Source organism: Hibiscus syriacus, unplaced genomic scaffold (assembly GCF_006381635.1).
Source record: "Hibiscus syriacus cultivar Baekdansim isolate YM2019G1 unplaced genomic scaffold, ASM638163v2 tig00110415_pilon, whole genome shotgun sequence".
NCBI classification, from domain to species: Eukaryota; Viridiplantae; Streptophyta; class Magnoliopsida; order Malvales; family Malvaceae; genus Hibiscus; species Hibiscus syriacus.
Window position 1 is genome coordinate 113,951 of NW_024062729.1, and position 20,446 is coordinate 134,396.

The 20,446-nt window shown below is 32.1% G+C and overlaps 2 protein-coding genes across 4 annotated transcripts; both read right to left on the minus strand.

Annotated features, from left to right (window-relative positions):
- Positions 1 to 58: 58 nt before the first annotated feature.
- On the minus strand, positions 59 to 2,297 carry LOC120124183 (strigolactone esterase D14-like). The gene is made up of 2 exons (XM_039142908.1): positions 1,837 to 2,297; positions 59 to 498 (listed from the first exon to the last, which is right to left on the minus strand). Exons 1-2 carry the CDS (start codon positions 2,217 to 2,219, stop codon positions 63 to 65), a joined length of 819 nt encoding a protein of 272 aa, XP_038998839.1. The 5' UTR covers positions 2,220 to 2,297; the 3' UTR covers positions 59 to 62.
- A 9,553-nt stretch (positions 2,298 to 11,850) lies between these two features.
- On the minus strand, positions 11,851 to 17,719 carry LOC120124259 (VIN3-like protein 1). 3 transcript variants are annotated; one of them, XM_039142957.1, is made up of 5 exons: positions 17,571 to 17,719; positions 16,744 to 16,812; positions 14,031 to 14,670; positions 13,479 to 13,786; positions 11,851 to 13,394 (listed from the first exon to the last, which is right to left on the minus strand). In XM_039142957.1, the coding sequence occupies exons 2-5, from the start codon at positions 16,772 to 16,774 to the stop codon at positions 12,217 to 12,219; spliced, it is 2,157 nt and encodes a 718-aa protein (XP_038998888.1). In that variant the 5' UTR covers positions 16,775 to 16,812; positions 17,571 to 17,719; the 3' UTR covers positions 11,851 to 12,216. The 3 variants fall into 3 exon arrangements, with proteins under 3 accessions (XP_038998888.1, XP_038998890.1, XP_038998889.1); XM_039142959.1 differs by lacking the exon at positions 16,744 to 16,812; XM_039142958.1 differs by lacking the exons at positions 16,744 to 16,812; positions 17,571 to 17,719 and adding an exon at positions 15,949 to 16,158.
- Positions 17,720 to 20,446: the final 2,727 nt, after the last annotated feature.

The following is a 20,446-nucleotide window of genomic DNA, read 5'->3' on the forward strand; positions in this document are numbered from 1 at the left end:
CATAATATATATATCCCAATGACCATGGAGTTCATTTCTAATCTTATACTATTTTTTCTTAATCAAATTTCAAAGCCTAAAACTCCAGCAAGCACAGCAAGGAACTCGAGATGTGCAGTCAACTGAGGGAAATGGCCATTGGTATTGACAATCTCCACCGTCGATTTCCCTTTGATCTTCCTCTGCATGTAGTCAGCGACCGAACCGGGCACGACAACGTCGCTCGTGGTCTGAACGATGGTGCATGGCGTAGTGACCTCGTCGAGGATATCCCTTTCGTCGCTACGAAACACCATCTTGGCCAAAGGGACGGCGATCTCGTGCCTCATCCTCTTCAAACATTTTCTCAATTTTTCGACCGATGCCGGGTCCGAATTGTCGACGGTGAGTGTCGGAAAAGTCGATGTCCAGTTTTCGTAATCGGATTCGATGCTCGATAAGATGCCGTCGATCGCCGCTTCATCAAATCCACCTTCATAATCATCCATGTTAATGTACCTGCAAAATTCACATCGATAAGTAAATATACTCAAATCATTTCAGAAAAGAAAATAAAAAGAAATATTGACCAATGAAATTATGGATATGGTATTAATTTAATATCAAAACTAAATAATTAAAAAGAAAATAGTTTATTTAATAAATTATTAACTTATTATGGATATATGTAAATTATTAACTAAATAATCAAATTTCATATTTTTGGCCGACACCAACATATTTAATATTTTTTTTCTTCTAAAAATTAAATTTTATAATAAAAGTAGAATTATAATATTACCAAAATAGAATTATAAAGTTTTTTTGGCTGATTATATAAAATTGTCAAAGCAAAAGGAAAGATATGTTTTAATATGTAATTGTGTGAACAGTATTAATTAGGGAGGTTCATGGGTTGAATCCGGTTTTGGTCCATCCAAATTCGATTTGAGTTTAGAGAAAATTTATTTATTTTAAATTCAATCCGATGTTTAGATAAAAATCCACATGTTACTTCATACAAACATATATATATTTATTATTTTATTCGGTAAAATAAAGATTTAACTGAAAAAATATAAAAAGACGATATTATAACAATTATCCTTGAATATATAAATGTTAATTATATTATTAATCTCAAGTCATATATTTTCATCATAAACCCGAATCTGATTCATTTATCCTTAAAAAAATTAATATGAGTTGATCTAAAATCATCTTTAAAAAAATAATTTTATCGAATCAAATCAAAATTATTAAATTTGAGTTAAATATCTATCTTAATATCAATTATTGAGGAATTAAATAGATAATATAATATATATTTTCATCCACACAATTTAGAAGCACAATGCAAAGTACAAGAGACAGAAAACAGTCCATCATAGTCTATTCAAACAGGGATAAACACAAAAAATTATATTAAAATTTTTGGAGTTGCGAGACTCGAATAATGTAAAATTAAATAATTTATATAAAATTCAAAAAATATAAAGAATTTTAAAAATTTTAAAGAGTAGGACCGTACTCGAGCACCCCTCGGTGCATCCTGGACCCAGATCTTCCTATACACACATTTTGCTGTTAGGTTCATTCAATGATATAAAAATACGTAGATTTTAAAAATTTACTTGGCATAAATATATCTTTTAACTCTCTTCGTATATAGGATAAGGGAAAATTTGTAGAAACCGTGATTCAAACTGGTATAAGAAAAAATATTTTGTTATTTCATGTAATAATATTGAAAGTTGAAACAAGAAAGAAAAGCAATAAAAACCCTTTTTTAATATTTTTATGCCCCATATATAATTTAAAAAAAAAGAAAAAAAAGAAAAAGGAAAATGAAAATACCTAGGAGAAGCAGCAACAAGAACGAGCCTGGTGAAAAGCTGAGGCCTTTTGATGGAAGCAATGCAACCGATCATACCCGACATGGAGTGACCGACAAACACCGAGTGTTCCAAGTGGAGCTCGTCCATCAGGGCGATCAAGTCATCGGCAAAGGCATCGTAGGAAGCGTATTTCGAAGGATCGAAGAGGTTCGGGTCTTTTACGGCGCCGGAAAAAGACCAGTCGAACACCACAACCCGGTAATGCTGCGTCAGGAAAGGCAGGACTTTGTCCCACACCGATTGGTCCGCCCCGAACCCGTGCGCCAGCACCATGGTCTCGCCGCCGCTCCCGACAACTTCCGCGTTCATGGCTGCTCCGAGCCTCGTTTCTAGTGCCACCATCTTCGGCTGAGAAAGAGAAAACGAGAGACAAAGAGAGAAATTAGAGCTAAAGATGTTTTTAGGTGGTGCCTGCTGTTGGTCTTGGTTTGGTTATATAGAACGAGTGAGTGGTTTATTTAAATATTTTATCAATAATTAATCAGAGTAATTTATTAATTTTTTGTAAAAGGCGAGATAAATTTCATTATAAATAAAAATAATAATTAGAAAAATAAATTATTAAATACCTTTAAGATTATGACATTTGTTTGTATATACAAATGTGAAAGCAACGTAGGCGCAGTTGAAGCCTCGATCCATCACCAAAATCCCATCAATTTAATTAAATAAATCATTTTTTCTTAGTGGTTTCAGACATCAACACTGCACCATTTGTTTTAACTATAATATCGGGGCATATTATAGTCTTAAATTAAAGAAATGAAAAGATTTATGCTTAACTACCCACCATGGTTACCACTTATATAAGCTTTTTATTATAAGAGTATAGTGTGCTGTCAAGGTTAAAACACTGAAAGAATAAATTAAATTAAAACGGAGAAACCATATATAAATAGCATTTATATATGTTTGCATGTATATATAATTCTACGATGCACCTACTCTACTGACTTTATTACATTACAAATTTGTCTGCAACGTTATCACCCAATCATTCCTCGGACACATTAAACATGTTTTATCGATTAAATATATATATATATATATATTATGTTTCTTAATTTCATAATCTAATTTTTCATTTTTTTTATATTTAAGATAGAATTCTAAAATTCTATAGAATATAATTTTCAATATAATTTAATTGGTCATTGGATACGAATCACACTTTTACCACTAAACTATACCCGTTATAATATGATTATTATATATAAAGGGACTCTTTGTTGAACTGGGAAATTGGATGTAATCAAGATAGAATTACAAGATATCAACATAAAAAAAACCCTCAAAGTTAGAGCCTATATATATATATATATATATATATATATATATATATCCAATAAAAATTAGGTTTAAGAGTGTATAAACTTTTCAAACTTAAAAAAATAATTAAATCTCTTGTTTTTATTATTTTTATACATAGTCAGGGGATGTTTGTTTATTTTAGAATGATTAAGCGCTGAATGATTCAAATACTGAATGATTCAAAGTTTATGTATGAATTAGCTCTGAATATGACATGTTGTTTGATAATAACTCTGAATCATTCAGAATGTACTTATGTGTTGAATCATTCAACACTTTTTTATTGAATCAGTCAGTACTGAATCATTCACAAACGCGCTGAATGTTGAACCGTTCAACATTCAACGCTGAATGATTTTATTAAAAAGACAAACAAATAGTCCCTTAGTCAATTAATTTTGAATAAAAAAATTAATAAAATAAGTTCTTTGACTACTTCTACCTGTTGAATCTTGATAATCTTTTTCAGATATTACTGACACGTATACGCAATATTTTTTCACATGAAGTACATATAATTTGTAAAAAAAATGGTTTTAAATATATTAAAAATAATAAATTTATAAAAATATTACTTAACAATAATGTGATGTGATATGCAACGTCAATCGATAAAATTTATTAAATTTATTATTCAGCATTAATCAAACGATAGATTGATAGAAATTTTGAAACGGAAAAATAATTAAATGTAAACAAATTAAAACTTCTATTTAATTTAGTTATAATCTCTTAAATCTATAAATAAAATATTAAAAAGGTTAAATTAAAACTAGATAATCATAAAAATAATCTATTTTTCTTAGACTTAATACAAAAAAATAAGTGTTTAAACTATATTTTAAATTAATTTTTAGTGTTTAATTTTTTTTTGTTAAAAATAGATGTATCACATTTTCAACATTAGACTTTGATGTGATTAAACTATAATCATCTTTAAATTTGAATATTATATGACACGTACACATATAAAATTTTATTTTTTTTATATATTTAACAAAACACAATATATTTTTTTAAAAAAAATCTAAAATTTAATGCTTCCACCATCGATCGATCACTGTTGGTCTATGGTCATCACCGTTGATACCATCAAAACCACATCGTCGTCGAGATGAAAGTCTAATCTCCTATCTATCGTGAAACTAAGTCGATCGTTGTGGAAAGTATTGCGAAAATTCGTCGAATTTTTAGGTTTCCCTTTATTCTTTTTTGATGTTTCAAACGACTCTAGTTGTCAGTGCGTTTCACAACTACCACCATTGAGTTCTTCGCCCTGCTTCGAAAAAACTCAGCCGGTGATGACCCTTTGTCGTAGGAGGTGGTAGATAAGAGGGAGAGAGTACATGGGGATTGATTTTTTTAAAAAAATATTTTCATTTAAAAAATAATAAATATAACGATATGCATGTAAAAGTATATAAAAAAAACGTTATATATATATTTTTAACGAAAAAACCTTTAAACATAAAAAAATAATTCAGGGTATATTTTAGTCATATTAAACCTTATTTTTATGGTGGATAAATTAGTTTAATCCGACCGATGAGAAAACAATGTAGTGAAATTGAGTGAACAATGGCATCCGGCATCTGCCGCCTTGGTTGGGCCATTGCGGGGACCACAAAGAAAAGTATTCGTGACAAGAAGACACGTGACAGGAGAGGTTAGTTTAGGGGTTACGACACTCAAAAAGTAGCCGTTTGTCGTGTTCTGTGTCTGGACTTTGGATAAATTATTAAATTGAGGAGATAAGTCCAAGACCAACCTTTTTCCCCCATTAAAGCTTGCTCTACCCCACCCACGTTCTCCAATCCCCTCTCATTCTCCACCTCATACCTATATTAAGTTAGATTATTTAAATAATTCAATTTCATCCCTAATTTATTTTTTTATTAATCCGAGATGAGTACAAGACATTATTTATTTTTACAGTGAGGATTCAAACGACGTCGTTTTGATGCTTGCTTCATGTCATAATACTGTTAAAAAGTTAACAACAGAGTTAGCAAAATGATTCAATCTATAAAGTTCAGTCAACAAATTAAAAAAATCTAAAATACAGTGAGTAAAAAAAGAGATAGAGTAAAGCTCAGTGAGAAACGGTGTAATTTACCCATATTTAAATCAATTGTCAAACATTTGATCTATCAATAAATCCATTAGAAAAATCTAACTTTCAAACGAACTTCAACAATAAACAATTTTATTTTTGAATCAAATTGGAAGTTTGAAGAATAGGTTTTACATTGGCTTATTTTCAAACCCAACCTTAATCTGATAGGATATTAGTGTGAATACTAATTCTAATTTGACAAATAACAGTAGAGTCTTTTGGAGTAGGCTTAGGGATGGTAATTCAACCCGAATCCGACGGGTTCTGACCCGATCTGACCCGATCGGGTCGGATTTTTTTTAAAAAATTTCGGGTTCGGGTTCGGGTCGGGTCGGGTTTAGGGTGAAAAAAATCCGACCCGACCCGACCCGAAAAATATATATAATTTTATCCTATATATTTAGAGATAATTACAATAATGTCCCTCCATATATAATTTTTTTCAATTAAGTCACTGTTTTCATTAAATAAAATTTTTTTTATTATTATTTCGGGTCGGGTCGGGTCGGGTTTCTAAGTCATATATTTGGGTCGGGTCGGGTCGGGTGAAACTTTAATTTCATCGGGTCGGGTCGGGTCACGGGTGAAAAATCCTTTCTTCTCGGGTCGGGTCGGGTGGCCCAAAAACCCGACCCGACCCGACCCATTGCCATCCCTAAGTAGGCTTTTTTTTTTCAATACCTACTAGAGAAATTTATTTTAATTTAATTAACGTCACGTAAAAAATAAAGGTTAAAGTATACGAGTAGTCACTGAACTATACTAAAATTATATTTTAGTCATTGAAGCTTCAAAAGTTATAAAATAAAAATTAAACTTATTGAATCGTTCCAAAATAATCATTATTCGTTATAAAACAACGATAAGTTTAAGGATCATTTTTTAACGATCATTATTTACAACTAATAGAAATATATAATTTATTGCAATAATTAAAATAATTTAGAACTAATAAACAGTCACTTTTTTCAGTTAATTTTTTATTTTGAATTAATCACTGGTATCCGATCTATTGACTGACTAATACATATTGGGTACTACAGAGGCGAGGGCATCTCTACCAACCCAGTTTGTTCCATTCACACAACTGATGTATTGATGTTAAGTATAATAGTGGGTACATCATGGTGATGAGATAATGAAAAAGCCCTAAAAAATAGGTATATATATAAGATACAAAAAAATAGTTAACAAGTATCCCCTAAATTAAGGGTAAATGGATTTTGTGTTGTGTGTGAGTACAACAATGAAAAAGGTAAAAACAAATAAAATAATTTATAAGTAAATTAAGAATATTTTTATTATTTTTTTATTTTTATAAAGACAATGACATTTTAAGTATTTTTGTGATTTTTTAAATTTTATCACTAATTTATCAAATGATTTTTAACGCAAAATTTGTTCTAATATTTTCCGGCCCGGGTCTTCAAATTCAGGTACCCGGGTCTTCGGGCATTTAATTTTTCAGCCCGTGTCTCGACTCGGATGTTGCGGGTACCCGTAATTCGAGTAATCGGGTAGTCAGGATTTTTTTCAATTTTGAAATTATTAATTTAAATATATATATATATATATTTAAATGTTCGAATTATATAGTCAAAATAATACATTTTTTATTTTTTCAAATAATATATTTTGAATTAAAATTTCACACAGAAAATTTACAGATAATGTGATTATCTTTATTTTTATTGTCGAAATAATACATTTTTATTTTTTTTTCAAATAATATGATATACGTAATTTTATCCTAAAAAACTACTTTAGTTAATAACACATGAACGAGGACTTAATTATTTCCGCATGCAATTTTTGAACGACCTTTGCTTCATTCGGAACCAAAGTTGTTTATGCATGAGGCCTTAAGTGCGTTGAAGTGCTTTATAAGAAATGAACATTAGAAACTGAGACTAGACAATGAAAAGAAATAAATATCAATACCGGTATCCGACCCTGAAAAATCTAGTTTTACGACCCTGATCCTACCCGGGAAATGTCAGACCGGTATCCGACCCAGAACTTTAATATTTTTTAAAAAATTATTCGATTTTTTTAATCTGAGTAGTCAGGTCAATCGGGACGACTATTTTTGAACACCCCTAATTCACACTTATGCATGGATGGATTTAAATCAACCTATCTAGAAGTAAATTTATCATTTATTAAAGGTAAAAGAGTACGTGAAGCCCTTGTACTTTCAAAAAATTATGTGGCATTTATACTATTTTTTCTCTTAATATGGTTATTTAACACAGAAAAATCTAATATGACTCATTTACCAACATTTTCCGTCATTGACCAATGGCTCTGTTAATTCTTGCAGACGTGGATGATTTCTCAAATCTAAGAAGGGAATACTACTTGTGGTTATTGATAGAGACGGAAATAATCAATTTTCGGTTACATGGGCAGTTGTTGAAATGAAAGAAAAGAATTACGGAGATGATTTTGCATAAAATTATGGTTGACTTCGAGCATCCTAATGACAAAGGATTTACACTAATGTTGGTCAATGATAGAAAATCTTGGTTAAAGAACAACATTAAATTCTTTCATTTAGTTGAAAGACAATATTGAGAGAAAAAATAGTATGAGGGTCAACATTAAATTATTTTTAAATTTGTAACGGTTTAATTTAATTTGTGATTTTTTTTTAAAAAAATAATATAAAATTACATATAATTTTCTATTTTTATATTTTTATACACAATAAATATTTCAGATATAAATTATTTTACTTATTTGTTTTTTAAGAAAAAAAATCAAGTGTACTAGTTAGACAAGCCTTTTCATATCATTGTACAATTCTTCATGAATCATAGACCACCACACATATTGCTATCAACGTTCGCATTGTTCTAATCTATAGTTAATTGTATCATACTTTATTAAATTATAATTTTTATTTTATATTAACCTTTAGATTTTTAAATGTTTCGATTTCATCTTCAAACTATTACTTTTATTTTGAACTAATCCTTAAACTTTTAAACATTTTAATATCATCCACATACTATGACTATAGTTTCAAACTAGTCCCCAAACTTTTAAGCATTTCAATTTCATCCCAAAATTATCGATATATACTAATTACTTCCCATGATAATAAAATCATTAGGCCAAGCTATATTTCTATATGTCTGAAAAAAAAATTAGATTAAACTATAGTTGAAACTAATTACATATTTGGATGAAATTGAAAATTCAAAACTTTGAGAACCAATTTAGAATAAGGAACACAATTTAGGGATGAAATTAGAATGCATAAAAATTTGATAATTAAATTAAAACGAGAGCCATATTTTGACAATTAGCTCTCTAAAGTAACTAAAGTTTAGAATTTAACTATTTAAATCCTTAAAAACACAACAACATTCAAAACTTAATTAGAGAGATTTGTGTTATCCTTATATCTCAAATCTGTGCGGCGGAAGTAATTTAGGTGATTATAATATAATATATGTTAGTTTTTTTATTATTTGACATTATACATTTGTTCTGTAAATACAATTGATTAAACACAGGATCTAAAAAAATTAACATTTCTTTTTATCATTGAAGCCACCTGATCGATTTAGGTATGACAAATGGTCAAGTTGGATAGAGTTTTTGTCAACCCGACTCGACCCGAAAAATATGTATTCTCCATCCGAACCCTATCCAACCCTATTTGAAAAATATATAGTTTCCATCCGACTACAACCTAACCCAAATTTTAAGGGTAAAAATTGACCCGACCCGACCCAATATAAAATAAGGACTCAATTAAAAATAATAATAAATGTTTTAAAGAAATTACATTATTATCCCATTTCGGGTCTGGTCGAAGTTTTTCACCATCCACTCGAATCCGATCAAACCTTACCCTTTAAAAAATCCAACCTGATTGAATCCGTTTTTTTTTATAAAAAAAATCTAAGCTTATCAAATTAGATCAAGTCGAAACCCGTCGATTTCGGTTTAAATTACCATATGATCGGTTCATTTACATGGTTAAATAGATAGATGGACCCATGCGGTTCACACACCTATACAAAGCCCTGAACTGGAGCCAGATAGCAAAAGCAAATTCCCATTTGGCAACTGCCAAAGGATTCATTGGAGTTCTCTATGCATTAAAGAGAAAGCATTTATTATGGGAAAAGGACAAATATTTAAAGCCAAAAGGGTAAGTAAATAAACAAATAAATAAAAGTCGAAAAAGAGAGGAGCCTCATTAAAAGGACGGTTCCTGTTAGATCCATAGGACCATATCCCTACAACACAAAGTAGTTTTGCTCATTAAAAAGACGGTTCCTAACGCTGCTTAATGCCCTATGACATTCAACTGTCTTCTTAAATTGCCATAGGGCTACATACCCTTTATTCAATAAAACATGTTTTTTCTTTAAATGCTGCTACCTATTGCAGCAGACTATTCAACTTGCTAAAGTCTTGCCTGTTTAATGTACCGTCTTATCTGCCTGGTAAAACTGACTGGACCGACACTTAAACGAGTCTAGTCGTAAAGAGTTCGATGTCGGAGTCGAGAGAGCTTTGTGCTCCTCCGGTTTAGAGGTTCAAGCCGGATCGACTCTAGATAGAATCGGAGTCCATTGTTGGTAAAAATACTACTGCAAAACAAACACGTTATGAAGGGTGATAAAATTAAAAGGAAATAAAGAACGATTTATTGTGTCATGGAGAACGAATGTCTTAGAAGCGATTTCGTCCCCAAGGTTAACACAGTGCTTCCAGATTTGTACGCTCGAATCATGACATGATTTTATACAGTATGAAAGGGAGGAAATATGGTTTTCTATATGTCAATGGAGGCCATTCTTCAACTGAAAATGCTCAAGTCATGGTTTGTACAAGTTGAACTATAATAGCCAATCCGTTTATACTCAAAGTTAAGCCAAAAATGCGAATGTTCACTTTCCTATGTCACTTGGACTCGGGCGTCAGATACGAGTATTTACCCGATACAGGCGCGCACACACATACATATATATATATATATATATATATATATAGACACGCACACACAAAGAAGGCACAAAACATGGACTTGAAGCCTGTGGGCATTCCACCAAGTAAGACTCGTGTAAGTCATTCTTTTTCTTGTTACAAAGAGAACAAAGGATCTTTGATTGATTAATCTAATCACTTTGTCAAGGAAACACAACTAAAATGGATTTCACTATGGATTTTCTTTAGTTGTGGCCTGCACACTCTCTCCCCAATTGTAGACTTCTGTGTGCTAAATGACAAAAGCAGCAAACCAGCAAAGCTAAAAATCATATGGTGGAAAATGATTTGTTAGGCAAACATGAAAGTACAAGCTTTCTTTTATCTAGTGGTGCACATTTTTTCCGGATAAGATGACGAAACCAGTGATATTATCGCCGTTATTGACCAGAACGATCTATGTACAATCAATGAGCTATATACCACACTTGGGGAAAGGTCATTCTGTCTTTACTCTCAACAGTATGCCAAAGAAGCATTTATAATCATCGAGAGCAACTAAAAGGAATACCAGAAGAAAAGGAGACATGTGAGTACCTGGCTGGTGAATCTCGGCACACTGTTGCCTGACGTGCACTTCAAGGTTCTAAAATGGACCATCAGTCACTTGAGACATTCTGCTGTCACCACAAGAAGAAAGCTGCCAAAATCAAAACAACAATCAACTATAAACTTGACAAGCATCTCCAGCACATTTAACACTCAGTTTTAATGCTTAATAAAACACAACAGAAGTTGATTAAAAACAGACAAATCGACGATTGATAATCCATTGCGCCGTAAAAAAATTTCACAGATGAGTCCTAAGACTAGCTCGATAAGATCACTCCTAGACAAACAAACAAAAGACTATACAGAGTACGAGTTGAATCTTCCTGGGTTGTGACTTGGATAAATTATGAAGTATTACTACTTGCTTCACCTGAGGCAGATTAAGGGGGCAATGAAGATAAAACCTGGACCAGTTTATGTGATACAGATCTAGGCCTATCCGGTTTTTTAGGCTGAAAGAAGCAGCTAGTAGTTCACGAAGATAGTTTGCAAGTGAAAGAAAAGAGAAGGTACAACTTTTCTTTTCCCTTGTTAGCCGCAAAAAAAGGAAGTACAAGAAGTTAGTGAATGGCGGCCGTTGAGCTTTGTGTATGTTTCGGTTGTCTGCAGAACAAAATTAAAGTTAATGGTTCAAAATCTGATCTATCTAAACCAGAAACAACACTGTTTTCAAGTTGTTCGTCCATGCACCTTAACATTAAACAACTGCTGAAGCTCCAAAAGAAAATTTCCTACTGTTGCCCTGTTTCTCTTTCCCTCTTTCTCCATGGTACATGTTAATTCAAAAGGCTTTATAGACCAGGCCTTGAGCTGCATACCATCAGATGGTCAATGGCAGTCTACCAGAGTTATCGTTGCCGAACATAGATAAACCATATTATCTCAATACAGTTCTTCAGCGAAAACACCAAACAGGAAAACGGTAAGGTGCAGAATTCCAAGGTTATGCAAAAATTTTACAAATACATAACCAAATAGTGTGCGATTCATATAACCTTCTCTGAATTACAGAAGTCAGAAATGAAAGCATCCATACATAAATATTTTCTCCCACGATTAAATGTCTACTGCTTCAAATGTAACTAAGATGTTTTAGGAAATGAAAAATGCTTCTGAAAAAACGAAACCCCGGGTACATCCAAGGTTCCGCTTTAACTTTAGTGGGAGTCCTGCCAGCAATCTGCGAGCCAAATCTTTCAGCTGCAAGTCCGTGATACAAAGAATCACCTTTCGATAGTGAATGGGAAAAAATAGCTATACAAGTTGGTGGAACGATCAGGGGTAAGTTTATCGCTAGAAAAAATAATAACGATCTTCGGAACCCTATAGTTGAGAATGCGTAGCAGTAATTTAGTGCCACAGCTTACTGCAGAATCCATTACGTGGCCTCTTGCTAGATATGATATCTGAAAACGAATCAACCAACTGCCCTGCCAAGCTACTTGGATCATCAATCAGGGTTTGAATGTATGTGTTGACCACCCTACGTTCCTGCTCTGTTGACCTTAAGCTAAACCATGTTAGTAATTTCAATCTGAATTCCTGGTTAATATGTCCCTCACATTCTAGCCATCTGAATATCTTCACACAGGACTCGAAGGTATCCTCCAAGGAAGTAGAATAATTGGAGATTTGAAAGGGTGACCCATTTATTAGAGCGCTATCACAGTCATGTGCCTCTTCATTTGAGTTTGCTGCTCTTTTCCTGCACAACACCGTATGGGAATCAACAGCAGGCACTTCCCCTGTTGGTCCGTTAGCACAGGTCTGGGAATCACCACTACCATGTGATCTTGCCAATCCGTTCTTCTCTATTCCATGTGAAGCAGCATCGTCATCTGCCTCCATGGCCTGTCCTAAAGTGCAACCATTATCTTCATCCCTGGAGGATTCGACTGGAGTAAGTTCTTCATTAAGATCAGGGACAGAGACAACATTTAAGTCAAGCCCGCGCGAAACAGGTGGCATATGATCATGTTCTTGAGTTTCAGGCTTAACAATTTTGCTAGCTTCACGGCATTTGTCTATATCAGTGCTGCAAAACCCTTCAAAGCAGCCTTGCTCTTGAGCGCAAGCGAGACGCAGGATCTTTCCAAGGTCTCGAACCTTAAATACAGATGAATCTTCTTCTGTGAGCTCCTTTGAACCTGAAGAACTTCCTTCAGTAAGGGCATTATCCTTCTTGTGATTCATGACAACGGTTGAATTAGGATTCTTGTGAATTATCTCTACACTCTTGGTAAAGCATTTAGCCTCAGAATGACCCAAGTCACCGGCTTCAGTGAAAGAAACAATACGAAAGGTGTACTCAGTACAGGGCTGCAGATTAGCTATCAAAATCCTTCTCTGAGTTCTTGGAAAGACACAGACAGGTTCTTTTGTATGTGTCTTGTCTCTACTCTTGAAATACCAGAGCTTATAGCCCTCAATATCATCATATGATGCAGTTGACAGTTCAATTAGAATAATTACAACAGATGACGACGTTACTTCTTCAAATAGAAACCTGCAAGCAGCAGGACGTGAATCTGCCCATATATGAAAAAAAACTGTCACTCATATAACTAACTTCAAAATAGCCATAAGGCATAGAAGCCACAGCAGGTTCTAACCTTGGCACTTTGGTTTAGTGTTAATGGTTGTCAACCATTCATCTGCTTTTTCAATTGCAAGAGAGCATAGTTTATTTATCTCACCAGCAACAGAAAGCCTGCTGACAATTCCCCGTTCCATTTTAGCAGAAACCCCATTCACAGGGCCCACTTCTGTTTCAAGTTTGGCCTTTGCATCTTTCACAAACTCATGCAATTCTTTAAAGTAAGAAGTCTTATCTAGGAGTCTGTAACTCAAGTATATTCTATAACAAAGTACATCCAGGCGACGAGCATCCTTAGCTATACTTAGCTGCTTCTTCCAACATCTGCCAGGAGCAAGCAAACCACATGAACCTGATAATCTAAGCTAAAAACCCAACAAACATCATGACAGAAATAGCAACTGGTTCTCTAAAATCTGATTCATTAGGTTGAATCAGTTTCCATTATCAAATCTCTAGCAATAATTGACACAATGATAAACATGGAAATAAAAGCAGATTGTAAGGCTAGGGAGAGAACAAAACCCATCAAGTTGAATGAGGCATGAGCTTCAAGCCAATTACTTACCCAAGTATACCTGAAACTTTACCACAAGAAGCACAACAATAGCTACCATCCAGCTGCATTAATTGGCCAAGATCAACAACCCCCACCTTCTCACGTTGAAGCGCACACTCTATATGACATGACAGCCCACAAAAGTCCCCCTCACCAGATTCAGAGGTGCATACCAACCAAAGACTGGGATCCTTGTTGTCATCAAATAAATGACAGATGCAACACGAGCATCTCTTGCAAAATGTGTCGTTTATGGACAGAACAGCTCTGCAAGCAGAATTTTTACATGTCCATGAGTTAGAAATTCCCTGATCTGAAGGCTGCTCGGAAGTTGGAAGCACCCTAATAGGGTTCTCCCCTTTTCTGGTTTGTTTCCTAGAGGAAGGCTGACTGTTGGCAGTGGATGAGGCCTTTCTTAACTCTGACTTTTTGATTGGCTTGTTACACAACTTCAAAGCTTCATTCATTTTGCTCTTTGAAGAAGCTGAATTTTTCTCGTCTTGATCACAACAGGTTCGAAGAAGATCTTTCCTTGAACCAGATTTCAGGAACTCTTGGAGGAGTTTTGGACTTATCGAAGCATCATCTGAATGGCCATTTTTATCTGGGGTGCTTTGCACACTTGAAGAAAGACTTTGTAAGCCAGAAACTGTATGGAGAAAGAAACGTGAGAAAGTCATTGGTGAGGCTGAAAAGACTTAGAAGGAACAAAAACCAAGGTATTAAGATAAGAAAAAAGATACCATTCCTTGGAACTTTCAAAGACAGTTTAAAAAAGAAAAAAAAGTACTAGTATTGTGGATGAATAATGTGGTGAAAGAAGCTGAGCTTTGGTGTTCCATGTCAATAGGCATGAATCATAACTTCCTCTTCTTCCCAGTGAACTCCCATTTATGAGTTTCTTTATTCAATATTAAGTAGCCTGATATTTGTTGCAACCATTTTTTTATGTACTTTTTGGTCCCATTCTCAACCCCTTAGCGTCTGTAACTTCATAACTAGGCTCTTTTTAAAGACTTTCGCATTATTGGAAAAGTCATGATAAAAGTTGGAGTCTTTTAACTCATTATTTAAATTTGCTATTTAAAGCTGTCAATTAGTTCTCAAAAGACAAAATATCTTACGGAAAGCAAAATTTAACCGCAAGATTTCAGTAAGTCAAACTGCAAAAAATTGAAAAGGAAAAAGGAGATAAAATATCATATTAGCATTAATATAAGCAGAACTAGACAAACTATGCAAGTATAAGGAATTTGAATCTAAATTCTAAAAGATGCTGGCAGTACCAATAATCTAAACAATAACTAGAAACAGAAGGAACAATAACGAAAATGTAATCAGCCAGATTAGGCTGTTGAATGCTCTAGTTTTATTTACTCCTAAAATTTCACTGAGAATTAGCACGTAAATATATCTATCCATGATGAGATGCAATTCAACCTATTTCCACTAAAAAATTAAATGAGAAGGAAAAGTTGTGAAATCAAAAATTATGTTCCATTCTTTCACATAAGATTTCTGAGAAGCATAATCCAAATTCAAATATTTAAGAGCCATGCTATAATTATCTGCACATGACTGAAGCATATCAGATGTTAGAGGTAAGGTCATCCTGCAATGTAACTAAAAATAGGAATATAAAATAGCATCCAAGTGAAGCAGATGATCCAAGAATTTACTATGGTTTGTGCATACAATAAAATATATGAAACAAAAAGCAGCTTAAGTTTTTTGTTTAAAAAATAAAAACAGATGGAGAAAATAATCCCATTTATTTTAAAGATGACAGCAAAAGGCACATATTTGTTAAACAAAAAAATTACCGAAAGTAAAAAAAAATGCATAAAAGCTAACCATACAAGTGAACTAAAGAAAAAGAGAGGCAAATCATTCACTCCAAATATAACTATAAATGGCCAAGATATACCTGACAGACACGAGATCCTTCTTTACAACGAAAAGAATGAGAAAAAGATACAAATTGAAGGAATTTCACTCCGGAAGTGAATCCATGGAGCAGGCTGCAGCAGAGGTTTGCAAAGCAGCCCGAGTCAAGTTATCCAATACAGTGAGGATTCAAAAGAATCACTTATATTTATATACCCCGTAAAGGAAATAAAAATAATAATTTTTATTGAACTGGATCAGATCATCTAAAGAAATATAAATGCAGTCAACGCAACGGTTCAAACAAGTTTGAATTATTGAAAGAGTTATATTTGTAACTTGATCAGTGATCATAGAGAAAGCTGTAAGCACATTACTTGTAAACACCAGTGATAATAAATTCTGTGAACATATGCAAACCATCAACCTTTAAATTAAAAAAAAAAAAGAGAATTTTCGTGGAATTATTGGAAGTAGCATAATCAAATGACTGAAAATTATACCATCCATCAGTAATAAAGTATCTTTATAGAATCTTATTACTCATCTTCAAACAAACCATTTCATCAACCTCCATCAATTATAATCAAGTAAAATCTATATAGAAACTTCTAATCCCAGATGTTTAAAGTATCTTTTCTCAAGTTCTAAAGTCATTTATATCGGTACTACAAACAACAATAAAAGCATTACAAAATGAAGCTAGACTGATACAACTATCGTATTACTCATCTTCGACGGACAATCTCTTCCAAGAACATGGATTACATAGGAGCGGTTAACGAAATAAAAACATGAAGTTATAAATAAACAGATGGCAAATATGATTATATACCTTTAGCAAGATATTTGTCTTCTAAATCCATAATTGAAATGTCGAAACCCGCAAAGCTTTGCTCTCCCCCTGTCAAAATTAATAAAATTTTAATATTCAGCTTACCCGTGCATTATCAATAGTAGGTTGATTCCTTAAATACCGAAAGACAAAAAGCAAAATTCTTATCATCAATCAATCATTAATGAAACAAAAAAAAAGAGCATAAAATATTTCCTACTATCTAAGAGTCAAGAAATTTGTATTATTTGTTTAAATTTTAGGCTTCCAATTCTTCGCAATGCAACACAAAATTAGACTACTAGAAATCGCAGATAAGCAAATTAAAAACTTCACTCCAAAAAAAAATAACATTTTCAAATTAAAACATAATCCAAGTGCTAAAAAAAACATTTTTCCAGCTTTCCAATCCCAACAAAAGAGATTTAAGCTTTTCCACCACATTTACAAGCTCCATTAAGAAACTACAAACAAAATCTGATTGCTTTACATCATGAAACACTCGGTAGAAAGAGACTAAACAAAGCAGAAATAAAATCCAGAATGAAAAGCTCGTTTGACTAGCAAAATATCAACAATGCCTGTGAATTATAAAAAAAATCAAGTAAAAACGGAATAATAATTCAAAAAAGAAAAAAATCAAATGTAGGATAAAGAGAAGATCGTAAATTTAAAGCTGCTATGCGTGCATACAGATGAACTAAGCTTAACAGAACCGAAAGGAAGCACAGAAGCGCCAAAAACTAAAACGAGAACGGATCTGAGAAAATTAAAAAATACAAAAAAACAATTAAAAGAGAAAATAAATCTAAGAGTTAATAAATTACCTTCGTATAACTATGAGTGGGGGAGGAGTTTAGGGTTTTAACGAAATCACCCCCAAAAATATAGCTTTGAATCCAAAGGAAGAAAAAAAATGAGAAAGTTAAAAGGGAGGAGTCTCCGTCTCGTCGTGTTAGTTGGATTTTGAAGAGAGAAGCTTGTACGCGTTGCTAACGTTTTAACGCTAAAAAGATGGTAAAATACAATAAAGATCATTTAACTATGTTCAAATAATATTTTACTCACTAAACCTCCATAAAATAACTACTGAAATTTTATAATAAGAATAAAATTTAGATAATTTTAATGATAATTTTGTAATAATTTGATAAATTTTAATAATGATTCAATAAAATTCAATGAAAACTCTGTAATATTTGAAATTTTGGTAACTAAAACGATTATTTGATAATAGTTCAGTGACTTCTTATGCACTTTGTCCAAAAGATTCCTCGGGGGAGACTCACGCGTTGAGCGAGAGCGCGTTTGATCCGTTGGTTCAATTGAAGAGGCAAGATTGGGTGCTTGACTTCTGGGTGCGCAGAAAACAAAAAGTACGTGCAAGAGAATACCCTTTATACAATTTGATAAGTGCGATTGTACCTATGACGTGTCATTATCTGATTGGTTGATTTCTAATCCGTGGGTTATTTTATGATTTTAGGGTTTGCTGGGGGAAATATGGAGGAGGGTCGAATGAAAACCTTTGGACGTTTACAGCCGTTGGATCATGGCTTTTTTCCATGGAAAGGGACTAATCAGTGTTTAATAATATTTATGGGTGGAATTTTAAGAAAATATATTTAGGTTATGCAGTGCTTTATAAAAGAGTAAATCATAAATCTAATCACTTAATTTTTGTTTTTCTCCTGTTTTAATCATTAGTTTATAACAAATTTAGGGTAAACTACGCATTTATTATCTAAACTATCAATTTTAGTTCATTTTAGTACCTAAACTATTATTTTTTTAAACCATGCTTAACGTTTGGTTTTCATTTCATTTTAGTACATCGTCCTTAAAATCTTAACACGTTTAATACCTAAACTATCAGTTTTGGTCCGTTTTAACACCTAAACTTTCAATTTTTCAAAACTTAACTTTAAATTTTGAACGAGGGTACTTAAATGAAACAAAATCTAAAGTTTTTAGCGACGAAGGACTAAAATGAAACGTAAACTGAATTCTAGGTATCATTTTGAAATTTTTGAAAATTTATGTACTAAAACTAATTAAAACTAATACTTTAGATATTGAACACGTAGTTTATCAAAAAAATTAATTTAATCACTAAATTTTCAATTCACCATTTTTTATCGCTCTATCGTTAAATAAAGTAAAACTAGACTACTATAGTCACTGTAACAACATAAGCGTACCATATCCTTTGGTATGAGTTGTAATTATGATCAAACACGAACCGAATATAATATTGTTGGGGAAGTTGTTCTATTTCTAAAAATTTTAAATTTAAATATAATTTAAATGTTTTTTAATTTTTATTGTTAATCTATTTTCACTCTTAAAATTTTATAAGTTCATCAGTAAAATAAAATCTTATAAAAAAATAAAAAGATGTTATAGTATAAGACAAATTCATTATGTCAACGTAACGAGTTTATCCAAATAATATTTTTTATTCAAGTTTATCACATCGATGTGATGGATTATAATAAAATATATTTTTTATAAGATTTTATTACATTAAAATAAAAAGTTTAAATAAATATATATTTTATTAAAACTCCTCGCGTTAAATTACGGTAATACTTTTACTTTATGTTATATTGGGCTAAATAATTAAACCGTCCACGATATTGAGCCAATCTTCCCCTTGGTTTATCCTTAACGATGGAAATGTTGCTCAAGGAAGCAGCAGCTTTGGCCCGGTCAACGAACTTACAAGGAATTTTCATTTTTAAACTATTAAAGACAACTTTTAAGTTGTTGTGTAGATTACTAAATTTGATATATGTTATATTGAAGATATATTAGGCCGTTCGCATGCTTAATTAACCAAAGCATGCACATTTATTTAATTAAAACAAGTTTAATGTAATACAAGGAGTCAAGGACTCGATCATGGATTAAATAATTGATTTAATATTTGAATTATATATTTTTTTATTTTATAACATGAAAAAGTAGGGATGAGCCTTCGATTGAGTCCAGTCGACTCGAGTAAAAAAATCTCGAGTTATTCGAGCCGACGAGTCGTATTTTACGACTTGAATTTAACTTTAAATTTTTTCGAGTCGAGTTATTATAGTTTCTGTATACTTTACATTCTTTTCACATTATAGCGTTATTTAATATGTCAAATACAATCTACAGTTATAAAAATATATCCATATTATTATATTTTAAATAAAGTATTTTAAGAGTCAAACATTGATGAGAGTATAAAGGAGTTAAGGAATTGATGTGAACAAAGAATTTGTAAACAATTATAACCAAAAGATCAAATTGAGTAAAATGTCAACTTAAGGGACTAAATAGAAAAGAGAAAGTATATTTTTACTGAAAAAGTAAGAATTGAAGTTACATAGATATTTTATTGTGGTATATGAGCATGCGGCTCAAATTTGGTAAAAACATACTTAAAATAAATCATGAATTAAATAAATAAGGAAATTATAAAAAATTGAGGGATTAAATTGAAAAATAAAAAATGTGTTATCAAAAAAGATAGATTGAAAGTACATATGTTTTATACTATGGTTTAGGAGCATGTAGTTCAAATTTGGTAGAAAATGAACTTAAAATGGTGGAAAAAATTTATGAATAATGAAATCAATGACTAAATAATAAAGCTGTCAAAATACTTAGTCAAAATTCCGATTTTTCTAGTAACTCGAAATTTTAAAATTTCAACTCGACT

Excerpts from the sequence above, each read along its gene's own strand:
- LOC120124259 (XM_039142957.1), bottom strand. The coding sequence starts at position 16,774 with ATGGATTTAGAAGACAAATATCTTGCTAAAG. Across the intron at positions 14,671-16,743 it reads AGACAAATATCTTGCTAAAG|TTTCTGGCTTACAAAGTCTT; the intron begins GTATATAATCAT and ends TTCTCCATACAG. Across the intron at positions 13,395-13,478 it reads CACTAAACCAAAGTGCCAAG|ATTCACGTCCTGCTGCTTGC; the intron begins GTTAGAACCTGC and ends ATATATGGGCAG.
- LOC120124183 (XM_039142908.1), bottom strand. The coding sequence starts at position 2,219 with ATGGTGGCACTAGAAACGAGGCTCGGAGCAGCCATGAACGCGGAAGTT. Across the intron at positions 499-1,836 it reads CTTGTTGCTGCTTCTCCTAG|GTACATTAACATGGATGATT; the intron begins GTATTTTCATTT and ends TGAATTTTGCAG.